Source organism: Somniosus microcephalus, chromosome 9 (genome assembly GCF_052327205.1).
Source record: "Somniosus microcephalus isolate GS21.2 chromosome 9, FLI_Smic_1.0, whole genome shotgun sequence".
Classification (NCBI taxonomy): domain Eukaryota; kingdom Metazoa; phylum Chordata; class Chondrichthyes; order Squaliformes; family Somniosidae; genus Somniosus; species Somniosus microcephalus.
In genome coordinates, this window is record NC_140995.1 from 100,555,763 (window position 1) to 100,579,910 (window position 24,148).

At 38.6% G+C, this 24,148-nt stretch overlaps 1 protein-coding gene across 1 annotated transcript in view; it reads right to left on the bottom strand.

Annotated features, from left to right (window-relative positions):
• Positions 1-235: 235 nt before the first annotated feature.
• The window catches only part of selenoi (selenoprotein I), a 74,456-nt gene continuing 50,543 nt past the window's right edge, over positions 236-24,148 (bottom strand). Inside the window, exons 4-10 of the mRNA XM_085996881.1 lie at positions 20,041-20,115; positions 18,547-18,809; positions 16,283-16,391; positions 12,510-12,558; positions 11,726-11,906; positions 8,066-8,248; positions 236-7,629 (exon numbers count right to left, since the gene is read on the bottom strand). Of these exons, the coding sequence (XP_085853007.1) occupies positions 7,516-7,629; positions 8,066-8,248; positions 11,726-11,906; positions 12,510-12,558; positions 16,283-16,391; positions 18,547-18,809; positions 20,041-20,115 (974 nt within the window). The 3' untranslated portion in view covers positions 236-7,515. The remainder of the gene's footprint in view (positions 7,630-8,065; positions 8,249-11,725; positions 11,907-12,509; positions 12,559-16,282; positions 16,392-18,546; positions 18,810-20,040; positions 20,116-24,148) is intronic.

The following is a 24,148-nucleotide window of genomic DNA, read 5'->3' on the forward strand; positions in this document are numbered from 1 at the left end:
TTGTCAGGGTTTAAATCATAAGTTTTCAGGATGTTTTTCCATGAAGTCACTATCCCTTTAACATACTTTACAGCTGTTAAGGAACATGGATACCAAAAATGAAATATTTTGCATGAAGGACAGTAAAAGGGTTGCATTTTTCAATATAGTGTGATATGTAATTGACATAACCAGCTATATTCAGGAAACTATCACATTACATAATGTTCTATGAAACACAAGATGACAAATTAAATTGCTATTGTTTTCCAGCTTTATTAAACTTTCACAAAGTTAGTCTTTACAATAAATAAATACCGTAATAGCATTTTACATATTAAAGCTACCACAGACCTTATCCAACAGCAGACATACATTCTGTTCTGATGGTCACAGGGTAGAGGGAATCTACAACAAAGAGATTTATTTTATTTCTGCTGAACCAGTGACCATTGGCTGTGACACATCTGGGTGCAATGTGAAGTTCCCAGCCAAGTTCAGTTAAAAATGAGAGGCGCAGGTTAGCAGTGTGGAAGTAATGCAACTAACTGAATGCATAGTTTAAGAGGTGGCGTATAGAAAATATTCAGGGAGAAAATTCTTGCCCCATTTCCATATATATGCCATGAATGAAAGTTCAATGATCTCAGATACATTTTCAAACAAACCTATCTCTGCAATATTTACTTTCTGGGAGTACGATAGGTATTGCCGTCTGCAACAGTACCGTGAATTCCTTATTTATTACAATGTAGATCATTACTTTATGTGCAGCAAACAAGCAGCACCCAAAATGTTTTTTTTTTTTTTTTTAAACTACTTTTGAGAACATACCAAAAGGACAATTATCAAGAAATTATTGTACCCTACAGAGACCTGCAAAGTAAATGGGCCTTGTATCCTATTTTGCTCCATTTAGAGCTTTCAATTATAATCATAAGCACATCAGACTTTGAAAATGGATGCAATAATTGTGGAATATAAAACACTGACAATATGAAACAAAATACTGCCCTACATTTCTTGACCATGCTGGACAGTAAATTCATTTTGTGCTATAGAATGTGTACCAAGGTGTCTTTATGCAATACAACTGTCTGAATCAGCATATACTTAGTTTTCAGTATCAAATTTGTAAAGGTTTTGCAGCATCTGCATATGTACAGTTTACAAATAAGTTTGTGCAGCTTACACTGTATGTTTTCTGGTTAACGACACTTATTCTTGTACAGAAATAAAGTAATGATCTGCAGGAGATAGAATATTCTAATAGTAATGGACTTCAAAGATGATATTAGTAGGGTATTAATACCAGTTAGTCCTATATCAGTCAATCCATGTCTTTTTACTACTGCTAATAAAAGCTAACGAGGTAGAATGGGTATTTCAAGCAACAAAGGCAGCAAGGGTTTCATTAATAACTTAGTCTTCAAAACTACTCGATATATTCATAGACTGTGGATGGAGTCAGGGACAAAGGCAGATCAGACATTCAATCCTCAAACAATAATAAATTAAGTTCTCAGTTTTAGTGTGATGTATTTTCATACACTACAAGAATAATCTCACAATCAGCACTTATCAACATTGCAAACAAATGAACAGCACACATTCAAAACACTAACTCTTAATTGCATACTATGATTATTTAATTCCACAGGTGTATCTCAATTTGACAAGGTCCCATTACAAAAACAATCTTCAAAAGGAATACCAGCCACTTAAGGTAATGTACTGCCAATTTACCAATACCGTAACCACATCATTTTGAAGTACAATACGGGCTCTTTCAAAATTCTCCCCCCAAGAGTGATAGCTGTACCTTTAGTACAGAACTGTGCATACTTTTATAGAGGCTAAACTATGACAAGCCAATTAAAAAGCAATTTAGAGATTAAAATGCAAAAAGAACTGAACTAATTGAAAAATATGATTTAAGGCTATAAAAGCAAATTTTGCATTGTAAAAAAAACTTCTTGTTCTCAAGAATAAACTGTTACTGGTTTTAGAAAGCAGACACTACCCGTCATAAAGGCAGGTCTTTCTCCAGGAGCCCCTAATTAGAAAGTGTAGCAGTTAGACACCAAGGGTCTTTTTGCCACTTTAGTTTGGAAAATATCATTCAGCGAGGTGATGCGGTCATTATCCTGTTTGCAAATACTGTAGTGCTTTTCCTCCCCTATTACAGTTGCATAATCAATGAAACTTCTGCAGATGCTAAAACACAGACCCAGCCACAACAAATAATACCAGAGTTTAACAGGGGGAAAATATGTTAATCTAAAAAAAAACTTAAGACGATTTGTTTTACTGAATTTCACAACTTTAACATACATTTCTGTACACATCCTATCCTTCCAAGTAAGTTCTTTGTTGCAGAGTTAGTGTTCAAGTATCAGATAAGGTGCAATGCTCATTTTAACTATTTTAAAACATTCTTTAAAGGCTATCTGTAGTAATCATGTATATGTATGCAAATAATTAAATCAGTTATTCATCAGATTGAAAAATCAGAGAAGTCCCAAAGAAAATATAAAGTAATAATTTCATGGCAATGCAGAACATGGGTATACCGATAAGGAATGCTAAGTCCAGGCATGAGAAGAAACTTCTGAATGAAATTCCTCCCAATGTTTAGCAAATTTATCAAAATCATCAAATGTTAAATGAAAACACTTGAAACCTAAAAAACAAATGATTTGCAAAGCATTGCCTTACAAACATGAAATTATTAGCTTGCGTTGATGTAACCTAATTGAAAGCCTTTGAGTGAAAAGAGCATGAAAGTCACAAAGGTCTTTAAAGTACTTAGGCCTGACAAAAAACCCAATTTGAACTGATTCTGACAAAATGTGTATATAACTCTTATGTTTACAAAAGCCACTGAAAAGCTGCATTAAAACCGATTTAACTATCACTTGACAAGTTTATTTCACTTTTATTGTGTGCCTCACCAATAACATGGCCAAATTTCAAGTTTGCCATCTAGTATTACAGCTATATACTATTACTATTGCTGCAACTTACAAATGTTTCACTTTACAATGTCAAAATATTTTAAAGAATCTTTCAATTTAACAGAAGGGGTTGTCAGAATTTAATATTTCCCCAAGTGTTTCAATTATGCTCAGTTTTGTGGAACCCCTCGTCAAACAAGCCCTGTCTCAAAAAATCCTGCATTTGCAAACCATAATATTGTAGTATTTTAGTTTCTCTAAGAAAGGAAAATTCATAACTTTGTTGAGTACCTCTCTTATTTTCCTGAAATAGTATTCCTTTAAGGTGAAAACAGCTAAATCTTATCCCACATTGTATCAATCACTAACACAATTTATGATTAAAGGGAAAAATTCACCAGGCAATTGATTGCAAATATACAGAATTTTTTTTTAATTACCATCCAAGTTTTACATCTCAGCATATGCAAAATTGACTTTTCTTCTCGTACTCCCTCGTTTCCCAGTAAACCATTGTAAACTTGTGAAAATACGTGGGAGAAGAGACAGAAAATGAGCAACCTCTAACATTCACAGCCTCAGAAAAACATCAGGGCAGTAAAATATTACTGAACACATCTAATCGAGATAAAACTGTACATAAATATTCAAATTAAATTACCTGTATGCATAAGAGGTTAAGCATTAACAATAATTGCATACCTTCACTGAATGTTTAACTGTAACCAGGCTTCTCAATTATACAGTGTGTAAATAATTAAACCAGTTAAACAATCATCCACAATTAAGTCAGTATTAAGTGAGCAGCAAAATGGTTTATTAACTATATTAATAAAATCTGCTTTCAAAGGATAGAAAACCGATCTTCATATAGTTGAATCCTAAAATTACTGCTTTGTCAAAAACATTTCAAGACCACTGTGCAAATTGAACTGACTAACAACAGTGCACTGGAACGTCATGCTTGAAAAGCACTTCAGAATCTAGTATACATCTGGCAAGGTTCAATATTATAGAAAGCCTAAAACATGGTGTGTGGAAATAATTTAGTTATCCGTCTGATTGTACAGGACCTCCGGTACTTTGGGTATATGGAAACAGCCACAATGCACCTTTGGACCCAAAACCACAAAAGGCCACAATAGTTACTGCATCCACTTCATAATTACATCTAACGAGGTTTACAGATCTCAGTGCTAAATAACAGTTGAGCTAATTGTGCTAAGAGTGATGTAAACAAAGCCAAAATTTGACCATCAGCCCTTTATACACAATATTTGAAGTTTTATAGAAAATTTAGACTGCCGCTGCTAAAAAAAAATTAAGACAAGGTTATTAGGGTGCTCTGTTCTTTCTGCTATATCGTGCATGGTTTAAAACAAAAAAAGGCCAAGGAGAATACTGCAGTCCTGCAAGGAATATCAAGTCCGAGGTGAAAATTGCACTCGATGCATTATCTCTTTTAGAAAAAAGAAAAAAGACTAGTATGTAGTGTATGAGAAAATGTTAAATAAAAATCAGTTGCACAAGCCACCTGTGAGTGCAACAATGTTCACTATTTTTCTCCACACAGCACCTGGTTAGTAGAACTTTTATTTAAAGCATATATAGTTTAGGGGGAAAATTGTGCTTTTGCAGGTTACCTCTGTGAATTTAATGTAAAAAATATAGCAAAATCCTGTGATACCTAGAGGCACACAAGTTCTGGGCACCTCACCCCCTTACTCAATGCCATTAAATTTGAGTGCAGAATGTCAGAGAAGAACCCATTTACACCATCAGAACATGCACATTCTCCAGTAATTTATTTCCCATGTCAGAAATTCATGTTGGTGTACCTGTAATATCATGGACTCAGTGTAATTTAAAATAGCCTTCTTATCCACAAAATTCATTCATCTCAATAGGACAGCAGTTCCAATTTTCATTAACAGGAAGAATGGAAATTGTATCCTGCTTATTATTGTACAAGATAATGGCTGGTTGGGAATAATTCACCGAACGGCTCCTATAACAATCCCAAAACCATTTCAAGATGGTACACAAATCAATGCTTCACACCAAACCATCATTATTAATCAATGTTCCATTGGACTCAACTGCCATGGTTTAGCACTTTTGGCAATGAAGATGCAAGATGGAGAGGAAAGTAAAAGGAATTGTACACAGCTACATGACAGCGACATCATTGTAGCAAATAAATATGGATGTCCTTAAGAAATGTTGCAGCAATTATGTAAACAGCAATTGGTAACAGCTATTTTCTGTATGAATTACTGAGTAGATGTCTGAAGCCACAAATAATCAGACCCTACTGGACTTGACACAGAATGTGTTTATGTCTCGAGTAATATACAAGCTACTTGCATTAGTTTCTAATAGTTACCTCTTGAAATTAGATACTGAAAGTTTCCTATAAGGTCTTGCATCCCAGTTCCCTACATCCACAGTATACAGACAAGTGATGGTGTCCAGACCACTGGTAGGTCAGCCAGACCATTGTCGCCAGTCTGGTTTGAACCAATGCACTAACTAGGAGGATCTAATAATCTCTAAGAGTAAAGGGATAAGTAAAATACATGCACTGAAAACTAAGAAAACTAGTATTTGAATATTGAGAGTTGTGCCCTTTTGATAAATATAGAATAGCCTATTCTATTGTCAAATCACATCTGTCACGGATTCCACAGAACACTGAATATAAACTATAAGTGGGCTTTAAAACTTGTGTTTTGGCTGAAACTTGGATGGTCGAATTGAACACTTTGATTTACTTATGATCTGAAGCTCAGCTTCAAACTGATTGAATTGCACCAAAGCTGAACTTTAGGTACTCATCCCTAAGAATATTGACAACATATGTACAAAATATCAGAAATAAGCATGTACAAACTACAGTTGAAATATTAAATGATAATGGAAGAAACATGATTACTTATAAATCCACAAAAGGTGGATACACAACAAAAAGGCAATATACATCAAGTGGGATTCTTTCCACTTTATTCAAATTTCCTCACTTTAGTACGATAGGTAGTTAAAATGGTCAAACAAAGGATTTGAAGTTTTGTAATAATGTTAGCACAAGAGTCTAATCAGTGTTTTTATGTTCTGAGACAAACTATTGATATAATTGTGGTGTACAGCTGCAACACACAACTTCTAATTGTAAATGAAATTGGTGCACTATGCAGTCTTGAGCATCTTGTGGAAGATGTAATATAAATAAATTAACATTTTTTTATCTTTATGGTAAACTAATTTGGATCAGTTGAATTCCTTTAAACTGAAATTGGAGCCAGTTCAAAATGGTTAACACAAATTAGTAAACTAAATATTAGAACTGGAACTATTCTACTGGCCCAAACTATACTTTGATAGAAATTACACTGATATGAAAATTAATATTGCAATGTTTTATTATGGCAAGCTTCACCAGTAAGAGATACAGTACCTCTATGGAAAAGAGACCATTGACTAAATTGTACTCAACATATAGGAAGGATCCATCAAATTAGATTAACAAAAGTATGAATTCTTACACCATGAAGCAGGGCTGTCAGAACATGCCCCCCACTGTAGTGTAATTGCTAAAACGTGAAAATCGACACAATATATTCATTGCCCTTCCTAAACAGAGTTTAGATACAAAACCTCTGGTTGTGTACCTAAACACAATTACTGCTAGTCATGCTCGTTCCTTCCAAGTATACCTTGCTCTAAGACTTTTAGTATACTCTTCATTCAAGCACAATCCTCCATTAAAGAAAACTAGAATTTATAGTAGAAAATTGGCATGCATTCACCACCACAAAACTGAATATTTGAAAAAGAAAAAAAGTGAAAACAGCAATTTAAGAGGTTTTGATTTGTTTCTGATAATCAACAATGTTTAAAAACCACTTTATATTTTCATTCAATTCCCTTTGCAAATTTTATAATTTACTCATTCAAAAAAGCCTTCTTTCAAATACATGCTTTAAATATGGGGCTGTGTCAAATTCCAACATACTAGGCTCTCATACTATTCCCTCTTTTTAAAGACCTGCAAGTTCCAATATCAGCAACTTTGCTCAATTGGGCTATAAAGGCAAGTGAATGTTCAATCTCTCTAGTATTGTAAGCATGGTGGAATTCTCTTTCAAAACATGTGTTTAAGAAAAGATGTGGTCAGAACTTCCAATGAGTAAGTTACAAAAGCATAATCACATTGCCCAAGGACTAGGTTGTGAATGGAAGTCTATTGAGATATTTACTAGCCTGTTTTCTTGGATACAAGCTACCATCTACTTTATTGAAGACTCTAATAGTACAACAAAACTTTAATGAAGAGAGCATTACACCAAAAGAAAATCCAGTGCCAGCCAGTTGCACACAATCTCTGCTTGTGCACAATGTCTATTTAAATACTTAATTGAGTTATTAAACCTTTATTATCGATAGATCTCTTATAAAACAATAGTTTAATAATGCTTATAAAGGGACATCTGAATCTTCTGTTTTCTACTGATGGTGGTGGTGGTGGGCACAGTTTGCAGTGATGGCTGAAGCATTCACAGGCTGCTGAGATGGTCATTCTTTACAATACTTCAGAAGCCTGCAAGCCAATTTTCTGTTCCTCCTCTAGTCATTCTGTATTCGGTTTCTTCAGGGAGAAGGCGTAAATGTTAAAATGTTTGCTCAGCTGATTCACCTGTTGCAAGATAAAATAAAATTACTGTACTCCCAAGTTAAAAAAGAGGATTTTTTCACTTCCCTGGAAAGTGACACTTATCTAATTCCTGTATCTATTTTCAATTCCAAGGTGTATTGGGTTTTTTGTGGTGCTTTTCTTTCATTGCGAACTGTTCTGAAACTTAGAGCTGTTTACCCATTCACCCTGATTGAGCAATTTATATTCCACGTTCCAGAAGTGAAACAGTACTGTGCTAACTCACTGAGCCATTCAGCACCTATTCTAAAATTAAAATAGAAATGCTGCAAATACACAGTTCAATCATTATTGGTAGAGGATTTGAGTGTTTACCCTTCAATAGCATTGCCTTTTAAAGCTACTGTGTCATATGTACTACAGTTAACAGTAATGATTTAACTACAAAAAGTGGCAAAATTACTCAAAATCTACTCACCACACATACTCCGTAGTGAATATGTGCGAGGGTTATTACTGTAGTCAAAACAATGAGAAGATAATACTCTTTGTCTTGTACGATACCAGAGACCACAAAGATCACACCTGCAACCAATGGCAGGAGAAGGCAGCTGAGGGGCTGACAGCGAGTGTTACTCATCTGGCAAACTATGAGTTTACACTGCAAAGTAGAGGAAAACAAACAGTTAGTCATTTTTATACAAATAATAAAGGACAAGAGGGTTTCTTTATAATCCTAAAAAAATTATCTTCAAACGGTTTGAAAATAGGCAGGGAATGCTCCCAATGTACTATACCTTATCCAATAAAAACATTCATTTCATTTGCGGTTTGTGGGTCTTTGCACTTTGTGGGAATTTGTGCACAAATTATCTGCTGTATTTGCATACACAATCGTGATTGTGCTTTAAAAATGTTATGGCATATAAATGCAACTTTATTACTGGGAATAGTTTATAGAAACAAGAGTTGTTGTTGAATATTGTGTTTATTCTTAGAGTAAAGACAGTAATTGAGATGTATGCAATCATACATAGAAACATAGAAGATAGGAGCAGGAGTAGGCCATTCGGCCCTTTGAGCCTGCTCCGCCATTCAACGAGATCATGGCTGATCATCCAAACCCTAGCACCTGGTCCCTACACCGACAGCCATCCCACCCAAGCCCTATCCCCGTAACCCCACGTATTTAATCCCCCCTAACACTAAGGGTCAATTTTTTTCATGGCCAATCAACCTAACCCACACATCTTTGGACTGTGGGAGGAAACCGGAGCACCCGGAGGAAACCCACGCAAACACGGGGAGAATGTGCAAACTCCACACAGACAGTCACCCGAGGCCGGATTTGAACCCGGGTCCCTGGCGCTGTGAGGCAACAGTGCTAACCACTATGCCACCGTGCTGACATGATAAATAGTCTACTCTAACAGAAACTTCCTGCTTTAGTTACAAAGCAAGATTGCAAATTTCCAGCGTCATTGAAGTGAAAAAGCACACTGAAGCTAAACTATTAAAAATGAAAAAAAAAAGTGCAGTTACTTCAATAAAGGATACCATGTGGATCCCTATGTGCTGCCACATTTAAACAAGCAGCCCAAACCAGATTACATATGTTTGTTGTTGGGTTCATGGCTTGTTTCAAAATGTCATGTTGATTGACAGCAGCAGTAGAAAACAGTCACATGAATCAGCTCAAATTAAAAGTGATCTTGTGAAAAGTTATCATATTGTTCTAATACTGCTAGCTGCGTTTGAAACAGATGATAGTGCATAATGTGTTGTCTGACTTTTCATGATTTGACAAGGGTTAATTACTCAGTAGCTTGTATGTATTCTAATTGGAGGTTGGTAGAGTAAAAGCTAATACAATTCAAACTGGTTGATGTAGGACAGTTTGTCAAGCCACATTTGGACTTCCTTCACTCCTTGGCATAAATCACAAGGAGCTCAGGTGAAGGGGTTAAGGATTCGTCTGGTGCCATTGATAAATATTCTTGTCAGGGTATATATCCCAGTGTTTACAACCCACAAAAGGAACAGCAGTAGGCCATTTAGCCCCTCCAGCCTGTTCCGCCATTCAATGAGATCACGGCTGATCTGTGAGCTAACTCCATATACCCACCTTTGCCCCATATCCCTTAATACCTTTGGTTAACAAAAAGCTATCAATCTCACATTTAAAATTAACAATTGACCTAGCATCAATTGCTGTTTTCGGAAGAGAGTTTCCAAACATCCACCACCCTTTGCATGTAGAAGAGTTTCCTAACTTCACTCCTGAAAGGCCTGGCTCTAATCTTGAAACTTAACCCTTAACCTTCTAAATTTCAGGGAATACAACTGTAGTTTGAGCAATCTCTCCTCATAATTTAACCCTTGGAGTCCAGGTATCATTCTGATTAATCTACACTGCACTCCAAGGCCAATATATCCTTCCTAAGGTGTGGTGTCCAGAACTGCTCACAGTACTCCAGGTGTGGTCTATACATGACTCACCTTTCCCATGGGAGTGGGCCTTTGGCGTAGCGGTAGCATCCCCGCCGCTGGGCCAGAAGGCGTAGGGTTTCGAACCCCACTCCAGACAGTCCCAGCAAGTGGAGTCGGAGCTCCGGCTCTAAATTCTGGGTTGACATCCAGTGGGATACTTGCGTCCGTGGGTGTTCCGCCATAGGACTAACCACCCTAATGGCTGGTACGAAGATGGTTACGGTCACGGAAGGAGCGTTAATTGCAGCCAGAAATCCTTCCACCACTTCATACAGTTCCCCAAAGGGAACAGTGTGAAGACACGAACGACGATGACCTTTTCCATGCCATTTAAAGATAATTATGGATCTAGTTGTCTCTAAATGAACGCTGGAGAGTAAATCTTGTCTTTTGCCATCAAAGACCTTATTATTGGAAGATTTCCTGGAAACCATTACCATTTGTACTACAGAAACTAACAAATTTGTGACTTTCCCGTTCATTCAAAGAGTCCAACATTTAAAAAGTACAAGCATCCAAGCCGACCCATATTTGTGATTGTTGGTAATTCTTTCTACTGGCAAACAGTTTTAAAACTGAGTAAACCAACGTTCAAAATGTCACTGAAGTAGCCTACATCTAACAAATGCCGATGGGCCAAGAGTGTAAGATAATGGTGAACAAATATCTCCTCGTTAACACAAATGGACCACTCCAAAGAGATGCCTATTGGTTATCGAACAGCATCCTAAAAGTCCATCAAGGTTAGCTATACTGCTTGAATTCTATGAATATGCCCTGTTTCAATAAATCTTGCAAGTGAGTTCTCAGCCCCTCAAAAATATATCTGTTAACCAATGCAAGAAACAGTAATCAACATTGTACTTCAATACCAAGTTCTAACACCCACCACATAAGCATGGGCTACTTGTGTTATCCTCAACTGGAAATTGATTGAGGCACCAAGGAAGTTCACAGAACTTTTCATTGAGCACTGCAAAGATAATTGCCATCAGTCCTACAACTTGCAGACAATGCTTTGAATTATCTGAAATAAGAGAGACACCACAGCCTGTAGCATGAAAAGTGACCAACTGGCAGGGAGACTATTCCCAGAGATGTATGGAATTGGCAGTTAAGATCACAAAACCCTGCTTTGGATCTAATTGTGATTGGTTCATGAGAAACATTTAAAAAAAACTGATACACATCTATTCATATTTAGAGGATTGGTGCAAGTGCTGCATCTGTAAATGGGTTGCAGCCATAGGCAACCATTTCATAAATACTTCATCAGCAGAAATAAAGCTGAAATAGAAATGTTATGTTTGCCTTCAATGTGCCATTAGGGAAATAAATGACTACAGTATATTTAGGTTTCTACAGGTTTATTTCCTCCTCAAAAATATCCAATGGCGATGTAACAGAATATACAGTGCCACAGAACAGTCTACATCTATTAACTGCTACCCCAGCAGTGCCACTGTTTGAAGTGTGAAATAAAGGAGTGCTATGGAAATTAAAGGACTGGCCATCTTGGTTGCTGTCATTTATCTCTTAACAAGCAGTATAAGAGCAACATTTACAGACCTGGGAGCAGGCTGTCTATCTGCCCCTCATTCATGGACAATGAGAAATCCTACCAATAATTTGTATGAGCTGATCTTACCGTAATATTAGAAAATGCTGTGCCAACCAAAAAGTAAAATATTCTTGGATGTTTCTCAATAACATCGTATGGCGATGTACAGACCCAGAAGGTGCAAAGACTGAAAAGCAATACTGGTGAGATGAATGGCAGCATGGCTTCATAAAAGGAGTGCTGCTTCAGGGTGTTGGATCTATATGCCCTAAGAATTAAGGACAACACAGTTAATCAAAAATGTTATCCAAATTGGCTAGGAAATGCACAAAATATTTGTAATGCTATGTTTATAATAGAATGCTTTACCATGCATTACAGCACACATAACATTTCAAAAATCCAAACTTTCAACTCAATACAGACCTCTAAAATGATAATCCCCGCAAAGTTTTACACTACTTTTACAGTTGTATATTATTTTGCAAAACTCGAGTTTCCATGGCAATTTTTTCCTTAAGTGTGCTTAATAACTTGGGCTGAGGATTTCAGATGCGACAAATCATCCAAGAACAATATATATTATCTTCATAGCTAATCTCAAGCGCTTTTGGAATCATAGACCCCTTTACTAGGTAAACACATGTAGGACATTATGTCCTCAAATTCATTTCAAAGAATATCTGAAAATGAGGCTGACAAATAGACTTGGTTTGAGATCGAGGTGCTTGATAGCAAATTCAAAATATCAATAATTAGCTTTTAAGATACTTTAATTTTTAAAAGAAAAATTTCAAATCTCAACATTAACACTTGACAAAACCTCACAAATATGGAAAACAATTCAAGTTTATCTAAATCAGATACTTACTTGAAAACATTATACAAACTCACAGGAAATGTGATGATAAAGGCACAGCCTAGAAGATAGATAAAATAATTTTCAATTTATAAACAACACTAACCTGTTCATTAGACTAGTTGGCCTGTATTTTCAATCCAACATAAATTTACAATGACATATTGAAAAAATCTCCACATCCAAATAATTAATAAAAGAAACCGGTATGTTCAAGATGGGAATGATGCTTAGATACATTTATGACTGAGCATAAGAAGTAACACATTTTCCCACATTACTTTATAGAAGCTTTAAAACAAATAACATTAATTAGAGCCCAATATCCTCTTTGCCCTGTAAGAATTCAATTCATGTGATGTTGAAAAACCAAGTATTACAGTAATGAGATGTCAGAAATGTCTATTACTATAACAGTTACATCACTGAAGTACACAGACCACAGTATCCAAACAACGGCCCATGGGCCAGTTCTGACATTCAAGTCCTGACAATCTAGCTCAGGAAGCTCAGACATCTTAGTTTTATTCATGGTTATATTTCTTATTGTCTGCTTTATCCTGTTTGAATTTCTTGTGCCTCATTTGCAGATAAGTCCCAAATCAGAACACCAAGATGTGTCAGTATCAGTAGCTTCACATATAAAGAAACTAATGGGAATATTGATTTAAACATTATATGTGGCTCATCCGGCTCCATGGTATACACGTATGTGGCTCAAAGTCAACCAAACTAGTCACTGCTTAATTAGAAAATTTGAAGTTGTAAAAATTTCAGCCTGCATCTATTTCTCCACATTGTCTGTCACCAATATTTATTATCCCAACTTTTATTTTAACATGTACTTTACACTGTTTTTAAAATTAAATTCCAATAATAAACTTGCTCTATTTTTGCATTTCCTATCTCATGTTGCTGCTAATGTTCAACCTGGGACCCGTATAAGTAAAATTGTCTGAAAACTTGTCCCAAAGATTAAGAATGTGAAAAGTTGACCTGATTGTTTCAACACCACAACTAGGTCAAATTTGGATATGATGTTTGCGCTAATACTTGCAATGTGAAAGCTGACAACAGTTTAAAGTAAGCTCTAAAAACACTACATCACACATCGACTAAAAACAAGGGCATATAAGGTAGCCAAATCTAGTGGGGGGATAGAGGATTGGGAAAACTTTAAAAGACAGCAAAAAATAACAAAAAGATTGATTAAGAAAGGGAAGATAGATTATGAAAGTAAATTAGCAAAAAATATAAAAACAGATAGTAAGAGTTTTTATAGTTATATAAAAAGAAAAAAAGGGTGGCTAAAGTAAATGTTGGTCCCTTAGAGGATGAGACCGGGAAATTAATGGTGGGAAATATGGAGATGGCAAAAACACTGAATGAATATTTTACATCAGTCTTTACAGTAGAAGACATTAAGAATATCCCAACACTGGACAAACAGGGGGCTAAAGGAGTGGGGGGGGGGGGGGGGAGGAGCTAAACACGATCAAAATCACTAAGGAAGTGGTACTCGGTAAAATAATGGGACTCAAGGCGGATAAATCACCTGGACCTGATGGCTTACATCCTAGGGTCTTGAGGGAAGTGGCGGTAGGGATTGTGGATGCATTGGTAATAATTTTCCAAAACTCCCTGGACTCGGCAATGGTCCCGGCAGACTGGAAAACTGCTAATGTAACACCCTTATTTAAAAAGGGCAGTAGACAGAAGGCTGGAAGCTATAGACCGGTTAGCCTAACATCTGTGGTAGGTAAAATTTTGGAGTCCATTATTAAGGAGACAGTAACAGGACATTTGGATAATCATAATTTAATAGGACAAAGTCAGCATGGTTTTATGAAGGGGAAGTCATGTTTGACAAATTTGCTGGAGTTCTTTGAGGAAGTAACGTATAGGGTGGATAAAGGGGAACCAGTGGACGTAGTGTATTTAGACTTCCAAAAGGCATTTGACAAGGTGCCACACAAAAGATTATTGCTTAAGATAAAAAATCACGGGATTGGGGGTAATATTCTGGCATGGATAGAGGATTGCCCATCCAACAGAAGGCAGAGAGTTGGGATAAATGGTTCATTCTCAGACTGGCAATCAGTAACTAGTGGTGTTCCGCAGGGGTCAGTGCTGGGTCCCCAACTCTTTACAATCTATATTAATGATTTGGAGGAGGGGACCGAGTGTAACATATCAAAGTTTGCAGATGATACTAAGATGGGAGGGAAAGTAGTGAGTGACGAGGACATAAAAAACCTGCAAGGGGACATCGACAGGCTAAGTAAGTGGGCAGAGATTTGGCAGATGGAATACAATACTGGAAAGTGTGAGGTTATGCACTTTGGCAGGAAAAATCGTAGAGCAAGTTATTATCTTAATGGCAAGAAACTGGAAAGTACTGAAGTACAAAGGGATCTGGGGGTCCTGGTGCATGAAACTCAAAAGGTTAGTATGCAGGTGCAGCAAGTGATTAAGAAGGCCAATGGAATGTTGGCTTTCATTGCTAAAGGGATAGAATATAAAAATAGGGAGGTATTGCTTCAGTTGTACAAGGTATTGGTGAGACTGCACCTGGAATACTGTGTACAGTTTTGGTGTCCATACTTAAGAAAGGACATACTTGCTCTCGAGTCAGTACAAAGAAGGTTCACTCGGTTAATCCCGGGGATGAGGGGATGGACATATGAGGAGAGGTTGAGTAGATTGGGACTCTACTCATTGGAGTTCAGAAGAATGAGAGGCGATCTTATTGAAACATATAAGATTGTGAAGGGGTTGGATCGGGTGGATGCAGGGAAGATGTTCCCGATGGTGGGTGAAACTAGAACTAGGGGGCATAGTCTTAGAATAAGGGGCTGCTCTTTCAAAACTGAGATGAGGAGGAACTACTTCACTCAGAGGGTGGTAGGTCCATGGAATATGCTGCCCCAAAAAACTGTAGAAGCTACATCATTACATAAATTTAAAACAGATAGACAGTTTCCTAGAAGTAAAGGGAATTAAGGGTTATGGGGAGCGGGCAGGAATTTGGACATGAGTCTAGGTTCGGATCGGTCATGGCCCTGTGGGTAGCGGAGCGGGCCCAGGGGCCGTGTAGCCTGATCCTGCTCCTATTTCGTGTGTCTAATTCTGTTAGATGCAGGGGATGGTTCTGTGATAGTGGATTGGCAGTTAGGATCAGATCAGCCATGATCTTATTGAATGGCGGAGCAGGCTCGAGGGGCCGATTGGCCTACTCCTGCTCCTATTTCTTATGTTCTTATGACCTACAAGCTAAACAGAAAAATGGGATATCCAAATCAGTGTTGTAGATCTTGAAGGGAACATGAATTTGTAACCCTCTACTTCACCCCCCAAAAAATACAATTCTTCTTATCCTATCTATTAGCTTAGTTTATGTACGGCACACGTGTGCTCATTACTTATCTCTTAAGCATAAGTTGCCAGTAAAAAAATATATCGTAAAAAGAGTCACTGATTTATGTTTTTTTTTTTAAAATCCACTCCTTTTACAGGTCTATGCGCCATTCCCGAGTCAGAAGGACAAGATGACAACACACTTCCATTGTCCTCTGCCTCAGATTGAAGGAATGCAACTGACTGTCCTTTGACAGCAAGACTGAGATCAAGAGCTCACCCTGTGGGGAACTGCAGATGTGAACCTACATCCTATGTGAAGCACAGAGGCACAACACTTCAGGGTCTATTTTTAAACCACGTTTTATAAATTTTCAATACTGTTTTCACCCAGATAACTCTCACCATATTTAACTGAAGGTACATACCGAGAATCATGATACTGAAGAGATCTCTGTACTGGAAATTAAGGAAGATGGGTCCATGCCAAGCTTCAACGCCGACTATAGCAGTTATGATGTATACAATTGAAATGGTCTGGAATAGAATTAAGAGGAGTAAGTTTTTCTTCTGCTTCTGTTTGAGGCCTGTCATACCGCAATGCTGTGTATTTGTGAGTGGCTGTCTGCAACAGATGTATAATATCTAAATCATTTCATAGTTACTTGAACATTCTTAACCATCTCTATAGAAAAGACATTTTGTAAATGATTTGATCTTTACTACTGCAGTGAAAAGGCGGCAAGTCTAAGCCAATTAATTAATAGTATAAAAATGTTAACCATATGGAATCTCCCATTCAACAAGGTAAAGGTACCATTAACTGGCACATTAAGGTTACATCTTGAGCATATAAAATGTCTATCTTCTTACATACTTCCCACACTGCAATAATTAAGGTTACAGCAGACAGGATTTAGTTTAGAAGTGTATTTTTGTACATTTTTTAAAAATTGACATTTTATAGAATAAAAATAAACTAATATCCTAGAGGCGCTGCATGTTAGCCTTCATTGAAATATAATTTTTTTTTTTTTTTTTTAAAAAGCACAGCCTAACATTTATGGAATCAGCACTCAAGTCTTACTATTTCTCATATAGTCTCAACTATTTCAGAAGAAACAGGGTTGAATCCAGACACAGTGCCCTTCAAGCTCAAATACCTCATTATGGGCAGTCACCTGTTTTGAGCAAAGGGTCAAACTCAAAGAATACTGTTCTCGGAGCTGAAGGAAATAAGTGGAGGTAAGCGAGCATCAAAAGATGATGAAATGATTTTTAATGAAAACAGAGAGTAGGGGTTAAGGGTAGCTACTCAGGCTGGCAAATGGTGTTCCACAGGGATCGGTGCTGGGACCACCGTTGTTCATAATTTGGACTCGGGAGTCAGAAGTACAACTTCAAAATTTGCAGATGACACCAAGTTGGGAGGTATAGTTAATACAATGGAAGAATGAGACAAAATACAGGAAGACATTAATAAGTTTGCAGAATAGGCGTGGAATTAGCAAATGAATTTCAATATAGCTAAGTGTGAGGTGGTGCATTTTGGTAGGAAGAATAAGGAGACCACATACTCCTTGAAAAATAAGTATCTGAATGGGGTGGTGGAGGAAAAAGATCTAGGGGTACAGAAACAAACACAAATCATTAAAAGTAGTGACGTAGGTTAATAAAGACAAAAAAAAGAAACCAGGCACTGTAGTTCATTTCTAGAGGGATAGAACTGAAAAGCAGAGAAGTTATGTTAAACTTGTATCAAGCTTGGTTAGACCACATTGAGTACTGTGCACAGTTCTGGTCTCCATATTATTAAAAGGATATAGGGGCATTGGAGAAGGTGTAAAAAGAGTCACAAGGATGATACCAGAACTGAGAGGATATACTTATCAGGAAAGGCTGAACAAGCTAGGGCTCTTTTCTCTAGAAATAAAAAGGATGAGACCGGATAGAGATCTTTATAGAAAATATTTCCACCTGTGGGAGTGTCCAAAACTAGTGGTCATAAATATAAGATAGTCACTAATAAATCCAATAGGGAATTTACCCAAGTGGGGTAAGAATGTGGAACGCGCTACCACAAGGATTAATTGAGGCAAATGGCATAGATGCATTTAAGAGGAAGCTAGATAAGCACATGAGGGAGAAAGGAACAGAAGGATATGCTGATAGGGTTAGATGAAGTACGGTGGAAGGCGGCTCGTGTGGAGCATAAACGCCAGCAGAGACTAGTTGGGCCAAATGGCCTATTTCTGTGCTGTACACTTGCTGATATGTCCATCGTTCTGTAACCATATGCCAACCTTTTTCAACAAACAATTCCAAGCTTAAACATTGACTATAAATATTATGAATTACTGGTTCCTATTAATCTTCTAAAGTTGCTACCTCATTTGTGTATGTGGCTGATAGTTACATTTGGCTGAAAAAACAATTTAATGCAGGTTACAGCATCACTTGTGCAGTTAGATGTAATTTTCCTTTCGTTCAATAAAGTTTGCTGCAAGTTTAAAAACAGCGCCAAAATTCAATGGACAACTAAACACACGTACACAGCAGATATGGCTGTTGTGTTTTGTCTTACACAATAGTCACTGTACACCAAAAGCATGCACTGCATGAAACACTGTGACATTTCACCATGACAAGGTGCTACATAAATTAATGTACTTTTATTTTTAAAGTCACTTACCACTTGACTAAGGTCATATCCCCAAGGAAGGAAAAGAATTCCTGTATTGTACTTCTCCCAGTGGGAAAGTATGAAGGAAAATAGCACCACCCACAGAATGAAGAAAAGTGTAAGGACGCTGACACCTGCCTCCCCACGTCCAAAGATGGAATAGACAGTGACTACAAAATATATGCACGCCCAGCTGTCCAAACCATGGTCAAAGAGTTCTCCAAGTGGGGTACTAGAGTTGGTCCGCCGAGCTTGCTTCCCATCAACCCCATCTGTAGGAAATTGATAAAGAGATTAAGCTTAACGTGACAGTCACTATAGTACAGTATTTCCCAAAAGAAACAATCACGGTTTTATAAGCATATACTGTATTTATATTCCTCCTATCCAGGTATAAAGCCATTGCTGCAGATGTCTTACTCACTTTTCCTCACTGGAATATACAATTATCTGGTTAGGGAAAGAAAGTCAAGTCATATGGACTGTACATCTCTGGACATTCAGCCCGATGAGCCTATTCCACCATTCAATTTGATCATGGCTGATCTGTATCAACTCCATCTCCCCATCATCATTCCATAACCCTTAAAACCCTTGTGTAACAAAAATCTATCAATCTCCGTTTTGAAATTTTCTATTGGCCCAGCCTCAACAGCTTTTTGGAGGAGTTTCAGGTTTCCACTACATTTTGTGTGAATAAGTGCTTTCTGACATCACCCCTGATCAGTCGAGCTCTAATTATAAGATTATGCCCCCTTGTTCTGGACTCCCCCCACCAGAGGAAATAGTTTCTCTATCTACCATATTAACTCCTTTGATCATCTTAAACGCTTCAATTAAATCACCTCTTAATCTTCTATATTCCAGGGAATACAAGCCTGTTCAGGATCTTTCATTTTTTCTCCCCCATCCTCTTCTCTCTCTCTCTACAATTCATTTTCGGGATGTGGATATCGCTGACAAGCATGTGTTGCCCGTGAGAAGGTGATGGTGGATCTTCTTCTTGAATTACTTTGCAGTAGCTTCATAGAACTGAATGAACTTCAGAGTTAAGACTGGAAATACATATAGGACAGCATGGGAGGCCAGGAAGGGAAGTTAGATGGTCAGCAGTTTAGTGGGAATAAGGTTGTGAGAGGACGAGATGAGCTTGGGGATGGCATGAGGGTAGATAGGAGGGAAACTTGAAAACGTTGCAAGTTCTGTGCTAGGGCAGGAGAACCTTGGGAGAAGTTTGGCTTGGTGGGCAAGGGGAAGGGAGGGATGCAGAATGGATGGTCTCAATCTTAGTGACAAAGAAATCTATGAGCTCCTTGCACTTCTTGTTGGAGGTGAGGGTAGAAAGGGCAGAGGAAAGGAATTTAAGGAGATGGTTGGTAGTGGAGAAAAGAAGCCAGGGGTTATCTTCACAGACCAGGATGATCACAATCACAAATAAAATGTATCTCTATATACCATCATGATATTCGATAAGTTAGCAATCTAAACAGAATGCAGTATCACCTAACGTATATGCTGTGAAGTTTAGAAGACCAGCGACAACCCATACCCAACTGGGAACATGCACATAACCTGCACCTGGAACAGAAAGAAGGAAAAAATAATGTTGTCACTCTCCAGTAGGACACCAAGATTTTCTAAGCATTTCTTCAATGAAATGTGTCACAGAACAAAGATTTTTTTTTTAAGTTACTGGAAAGCAATATCTGCATTTTGCATGCCACTGTAGAATTCAAATGCTTCCTTTCCTCTCAAATTTAATAGGCATTTCATGTGATTTCAGTCCCTACAATTGCACTCATTACAAAAACTGAAATTACTGACAGGTTACGTTGATGGGCAATAAAGCAACTATGGATTCCAAGTAGTGCTGAAAAAAAGTTCAAAACTGAAGGCACCAACTTTTAAGCATCTGATCAGTTTTTTAATGCATGGGCTAAACAGTATCTAACTATTTACAGTATTTAATTTCTATTACAAGATGATAAAAATACACTTCCAAATGACAAGTGGAAACAATAAAAGATTTATGAAAGCACTTAATTTTGGGGAACTGGACAGCTATAGCATTTAGCTAACTAAAACATTAGCAAAGTAATGAACAATATGCGCTAATAGTGAAACCTGGATATGAAGTCATTAAAAAGCCTCTGTTGTTGAAAGGATTTCAGGAATTCTCTTCTTACCCCATAATTTTCTAAACATACAAAAGCTTGAAACACGAGCAATAAATGTGCAATCATAGCCAAGGGATCTGGTCATGGCCAAACCAAAAGGAAACAAAATAATCACTCCTAAAAACTCACATCACCCTCAACAGGTGGTCATGGATTGATATGTTCTTTTGAAGAGGTGACAAAGTTGGTGGATGATGGTAGCCCAGTAAGACATTGTGTATCTCAATTTCCTGGATGCCTTTGATAAAGTGCTGCACAAAAGGCGGTTAAGGTATTTGGCCTGTGGAACTGATGAACAGATTCTATGCTGGATAGCAAATTGATTCAATTCCCATAGGCAGAGAGTGGCATTAATGGAAGCATGACTTGGGAGGATGAGCTGACTGGGTACATAGGCTGTACCATGTCTGGGTGGGTAAGCTCAAATGGGCCAGTGGGTCTTTTCCTGCTCTTTTTCGTAGTCATCACATTTTTGCTCACTTATTACATCTTCACGGAAGGAATGTTGGATTAAGTTATGTTTAGATGATATGTTTTAAAACAAATTTGCACAGGTTTGAAAAGAGGCACCTCAGGCTGCCAGCACTGTAGGTAGGGTGTGCACTGAGACCAGACGGGCCAGTTTGTGCACTGCTGCAGCTCACCGTCTAATCCAAACTGATTCAAAGATGATCAAATGTCTGAGCCTAAGCCCATTAGCCAGAATGGCCCGCTTTCATTTTGAGAACAGCAGATGTTCTTTTTAAAACTACACCCCATGGGTGAGAGGCAAGGGAGGTAGCAGGTTTTTTCGGAGGCCCAGTGTTGAATCGTTGACAAGGGAGGAAGTCAGTGTCACAGCCTGCCCCTGGTGGAGAAGACAGAGAAAAGGGACAAGAGAGCACAGAGACATCAGCCTTTGCGGTTAGAATTAGTCTAGAAAGAGAGGGAATGCCAAAAATGAGTAAGCCAAACAAAGGGATATCATTTCCCCCTCCCCAGTTTTCAAAGAAAGAGATTGAGGGAAGTAATGGGGGCGGGGAGAGCGCAAGAATAACAAAAGGAGAAATTACCACACAAGGCCAGCAAGAGGAAGGACGAGCACCATCATGCTCGTGAAGTGACAGAGGGACATGCATTGGCCATCAATCCAGCAAGTGAGGGCATGGAAAATGGAGCCCACCAGTTTATCAAAACTGCTTCCAAATTTTGAAAAGGAGTATGCTATTGGTAGTTTTACCTGGGCACATGAATTTTTAGCTGGTCACCATAAGACACACAGAAAGGAATGGGCCAGTCGACAGAGTTTGGTAATGTAGTGCGCTTATGCTCTTCGACTAGCAATCCAGAGGTTGAGAGCTCAAATCCAAATGCGGCATGTTGTCAAACTAAATTCAATAAATCTCATCATTTACGGGCTAGCATCAGGAAAAATAACCACCAAATCTGTCGGACTGTTATAAAAATTCAACTGGTTCACTAATGTCCATCAGGAAAGGGAACCTATGACCTGGCATAAAGGTGACTCAAGTGGTCACAATACATAGCCCACTAAATCCATTCAGCTGTAAATCACTACTGACACTTCACTAAGTGGAAAGACACTCATGGGGCTAGATTTTCGGGGAGCCGTCAGGCAGGGTTTCAGGCGTGTGTGGGGGGGGGGGGGGGGGGGGAGAGAATCCCGACTTTGGGGGTCCCGACACCATCCCGCCCCACTTAAGTTTCAGGGGCTGCGGTTACCCACCCCGCACTGGGACCCGCCGAAACCAGGCGGGAAGGGATTAGTGCCAATTAACTGCCTGTTAACGGGTAGTTAACAGGCAGTTTTTAGCCTAATCCCCATTTTGAGGGGTTTTGTGTGGCTTTCCCCGACGGCTCCAAACCACGCCAGGTTAGAGCAGCGGGCCGTCGGGTTGAATGAGTTGGAGGGGTCACGATGTCGGCGCTCAGGTGAGTGATGGGTGCATGAGTGTAAAGGTAAGTGTGTTTGGTGCGTCTAAAGTTTGTAAAGAACTTTTACTTACCTTAACAGCCTTTCTTCCTGTAGCCGTCGGGAGCGCAGCACTCAGCCGGTACTGAAAGCTGAACAGCTGTGATCTGTCAAAAGTGACAGCCTTCAGCTTTGAGTGCTGCTGAGATTTCTAAATGAGTCTGCGCAGAAGGACTCATCTTAGAAATCAGACTGTCAGTGTTTGACAGCTTCAAACAGCTGTGAAACACTGATATTTCATCTGTCAGAAATCTTGACAGTTGAAATTTCAGGCTGTGACGTCACCTGTTGCCGGGTGGCCCTTAATTGGCCTGCTGAGCCCGTTGGGCGGGCTCAACAAGGTCAATCAAGGGAAAATCGCGCGGATTGGCCGGACGTCGAAGTAGGCGGGTCAGAAACCTGAAAGGGGAGGTCCCGCCTTCTTCCCGGCAGGTTCGACAAAATCGACCCCATGGTGTTTTCTCACGTCAATCCAGTCAATAGAATGGACCATGATATTGTAAAATGTGCTATCCTTGGTGCTTATAATTGAACAGCTGCAGCGTAAAGGCAGAAATGTAAGAAACTAAGGAAAGATCTGTTCAGCAGTTATAGAGAAATGGTTATTGTGGCAAATGTAGTTGGAAAGCAATGGCAGTAAGAGTATGATGGTCTTAGTCATTTAATGCTGAAGGACAGATTTCTGAAAAAAGTTCCAGATGCTCTTAAGAATCTGATATTTTTCAACAGGGGTGCAAAACAGTCACGTAGCTACGAACATGCGCTAATCATCTAATGACCTCACCAGCACAGGTAAGCCATTGCATGGGTGGGAGACCAGATGCCTCAAGCTGTCCCACAGATAAACCGCTCAGTGAGCTAGCTGCTCAGCCCTCCCTGGTCAAGTTCAGAGGGAGCAATCGAGCTCAAGTCAGAGATCTCGAGACAATAAGGTCAGGTGTTTCAAATAGGGAGAGGAAGGTCACACGATAAACTACTGCTAGTCTCTTAAAATATTCTGCGATGCAAACGGAGAGGCTTTATGAGCTTGTAAAGGTACAAGACAGCTATTTAGGTGGTGACCGCTGACGTAGGTAGGTTGACTCCTTATCTTTGTTCAGTCATAATGAATGGCACGCACATAATGGGGTTGCAAGATATTGGTTGCACTTTCACAATAGTACCTGGCGGCCTGGCAAAGGACTACCATTACGTAAAGGGCAACGTTCTTGTAGACTACTGCTAACTGTAAAACCTCACCACCTACAATTTTGGCTTCCAGCTCCAGGCCTCAGACCTATACCTCACAGTTTAAATCCTGACTGCCCACGTGTCTTTTCTCAGCAAAGGGAAGGGTTGAGATGCTGACTTGCGCCCAGTTAGTAATTTGGAAGAAGGCCCATCAATAACCTCTGCTCCTGCCCTGGGGTATAGGTGCAAGGAAAACATCTGTTGCAATCAAAATAAATGGGGACTAATGTGT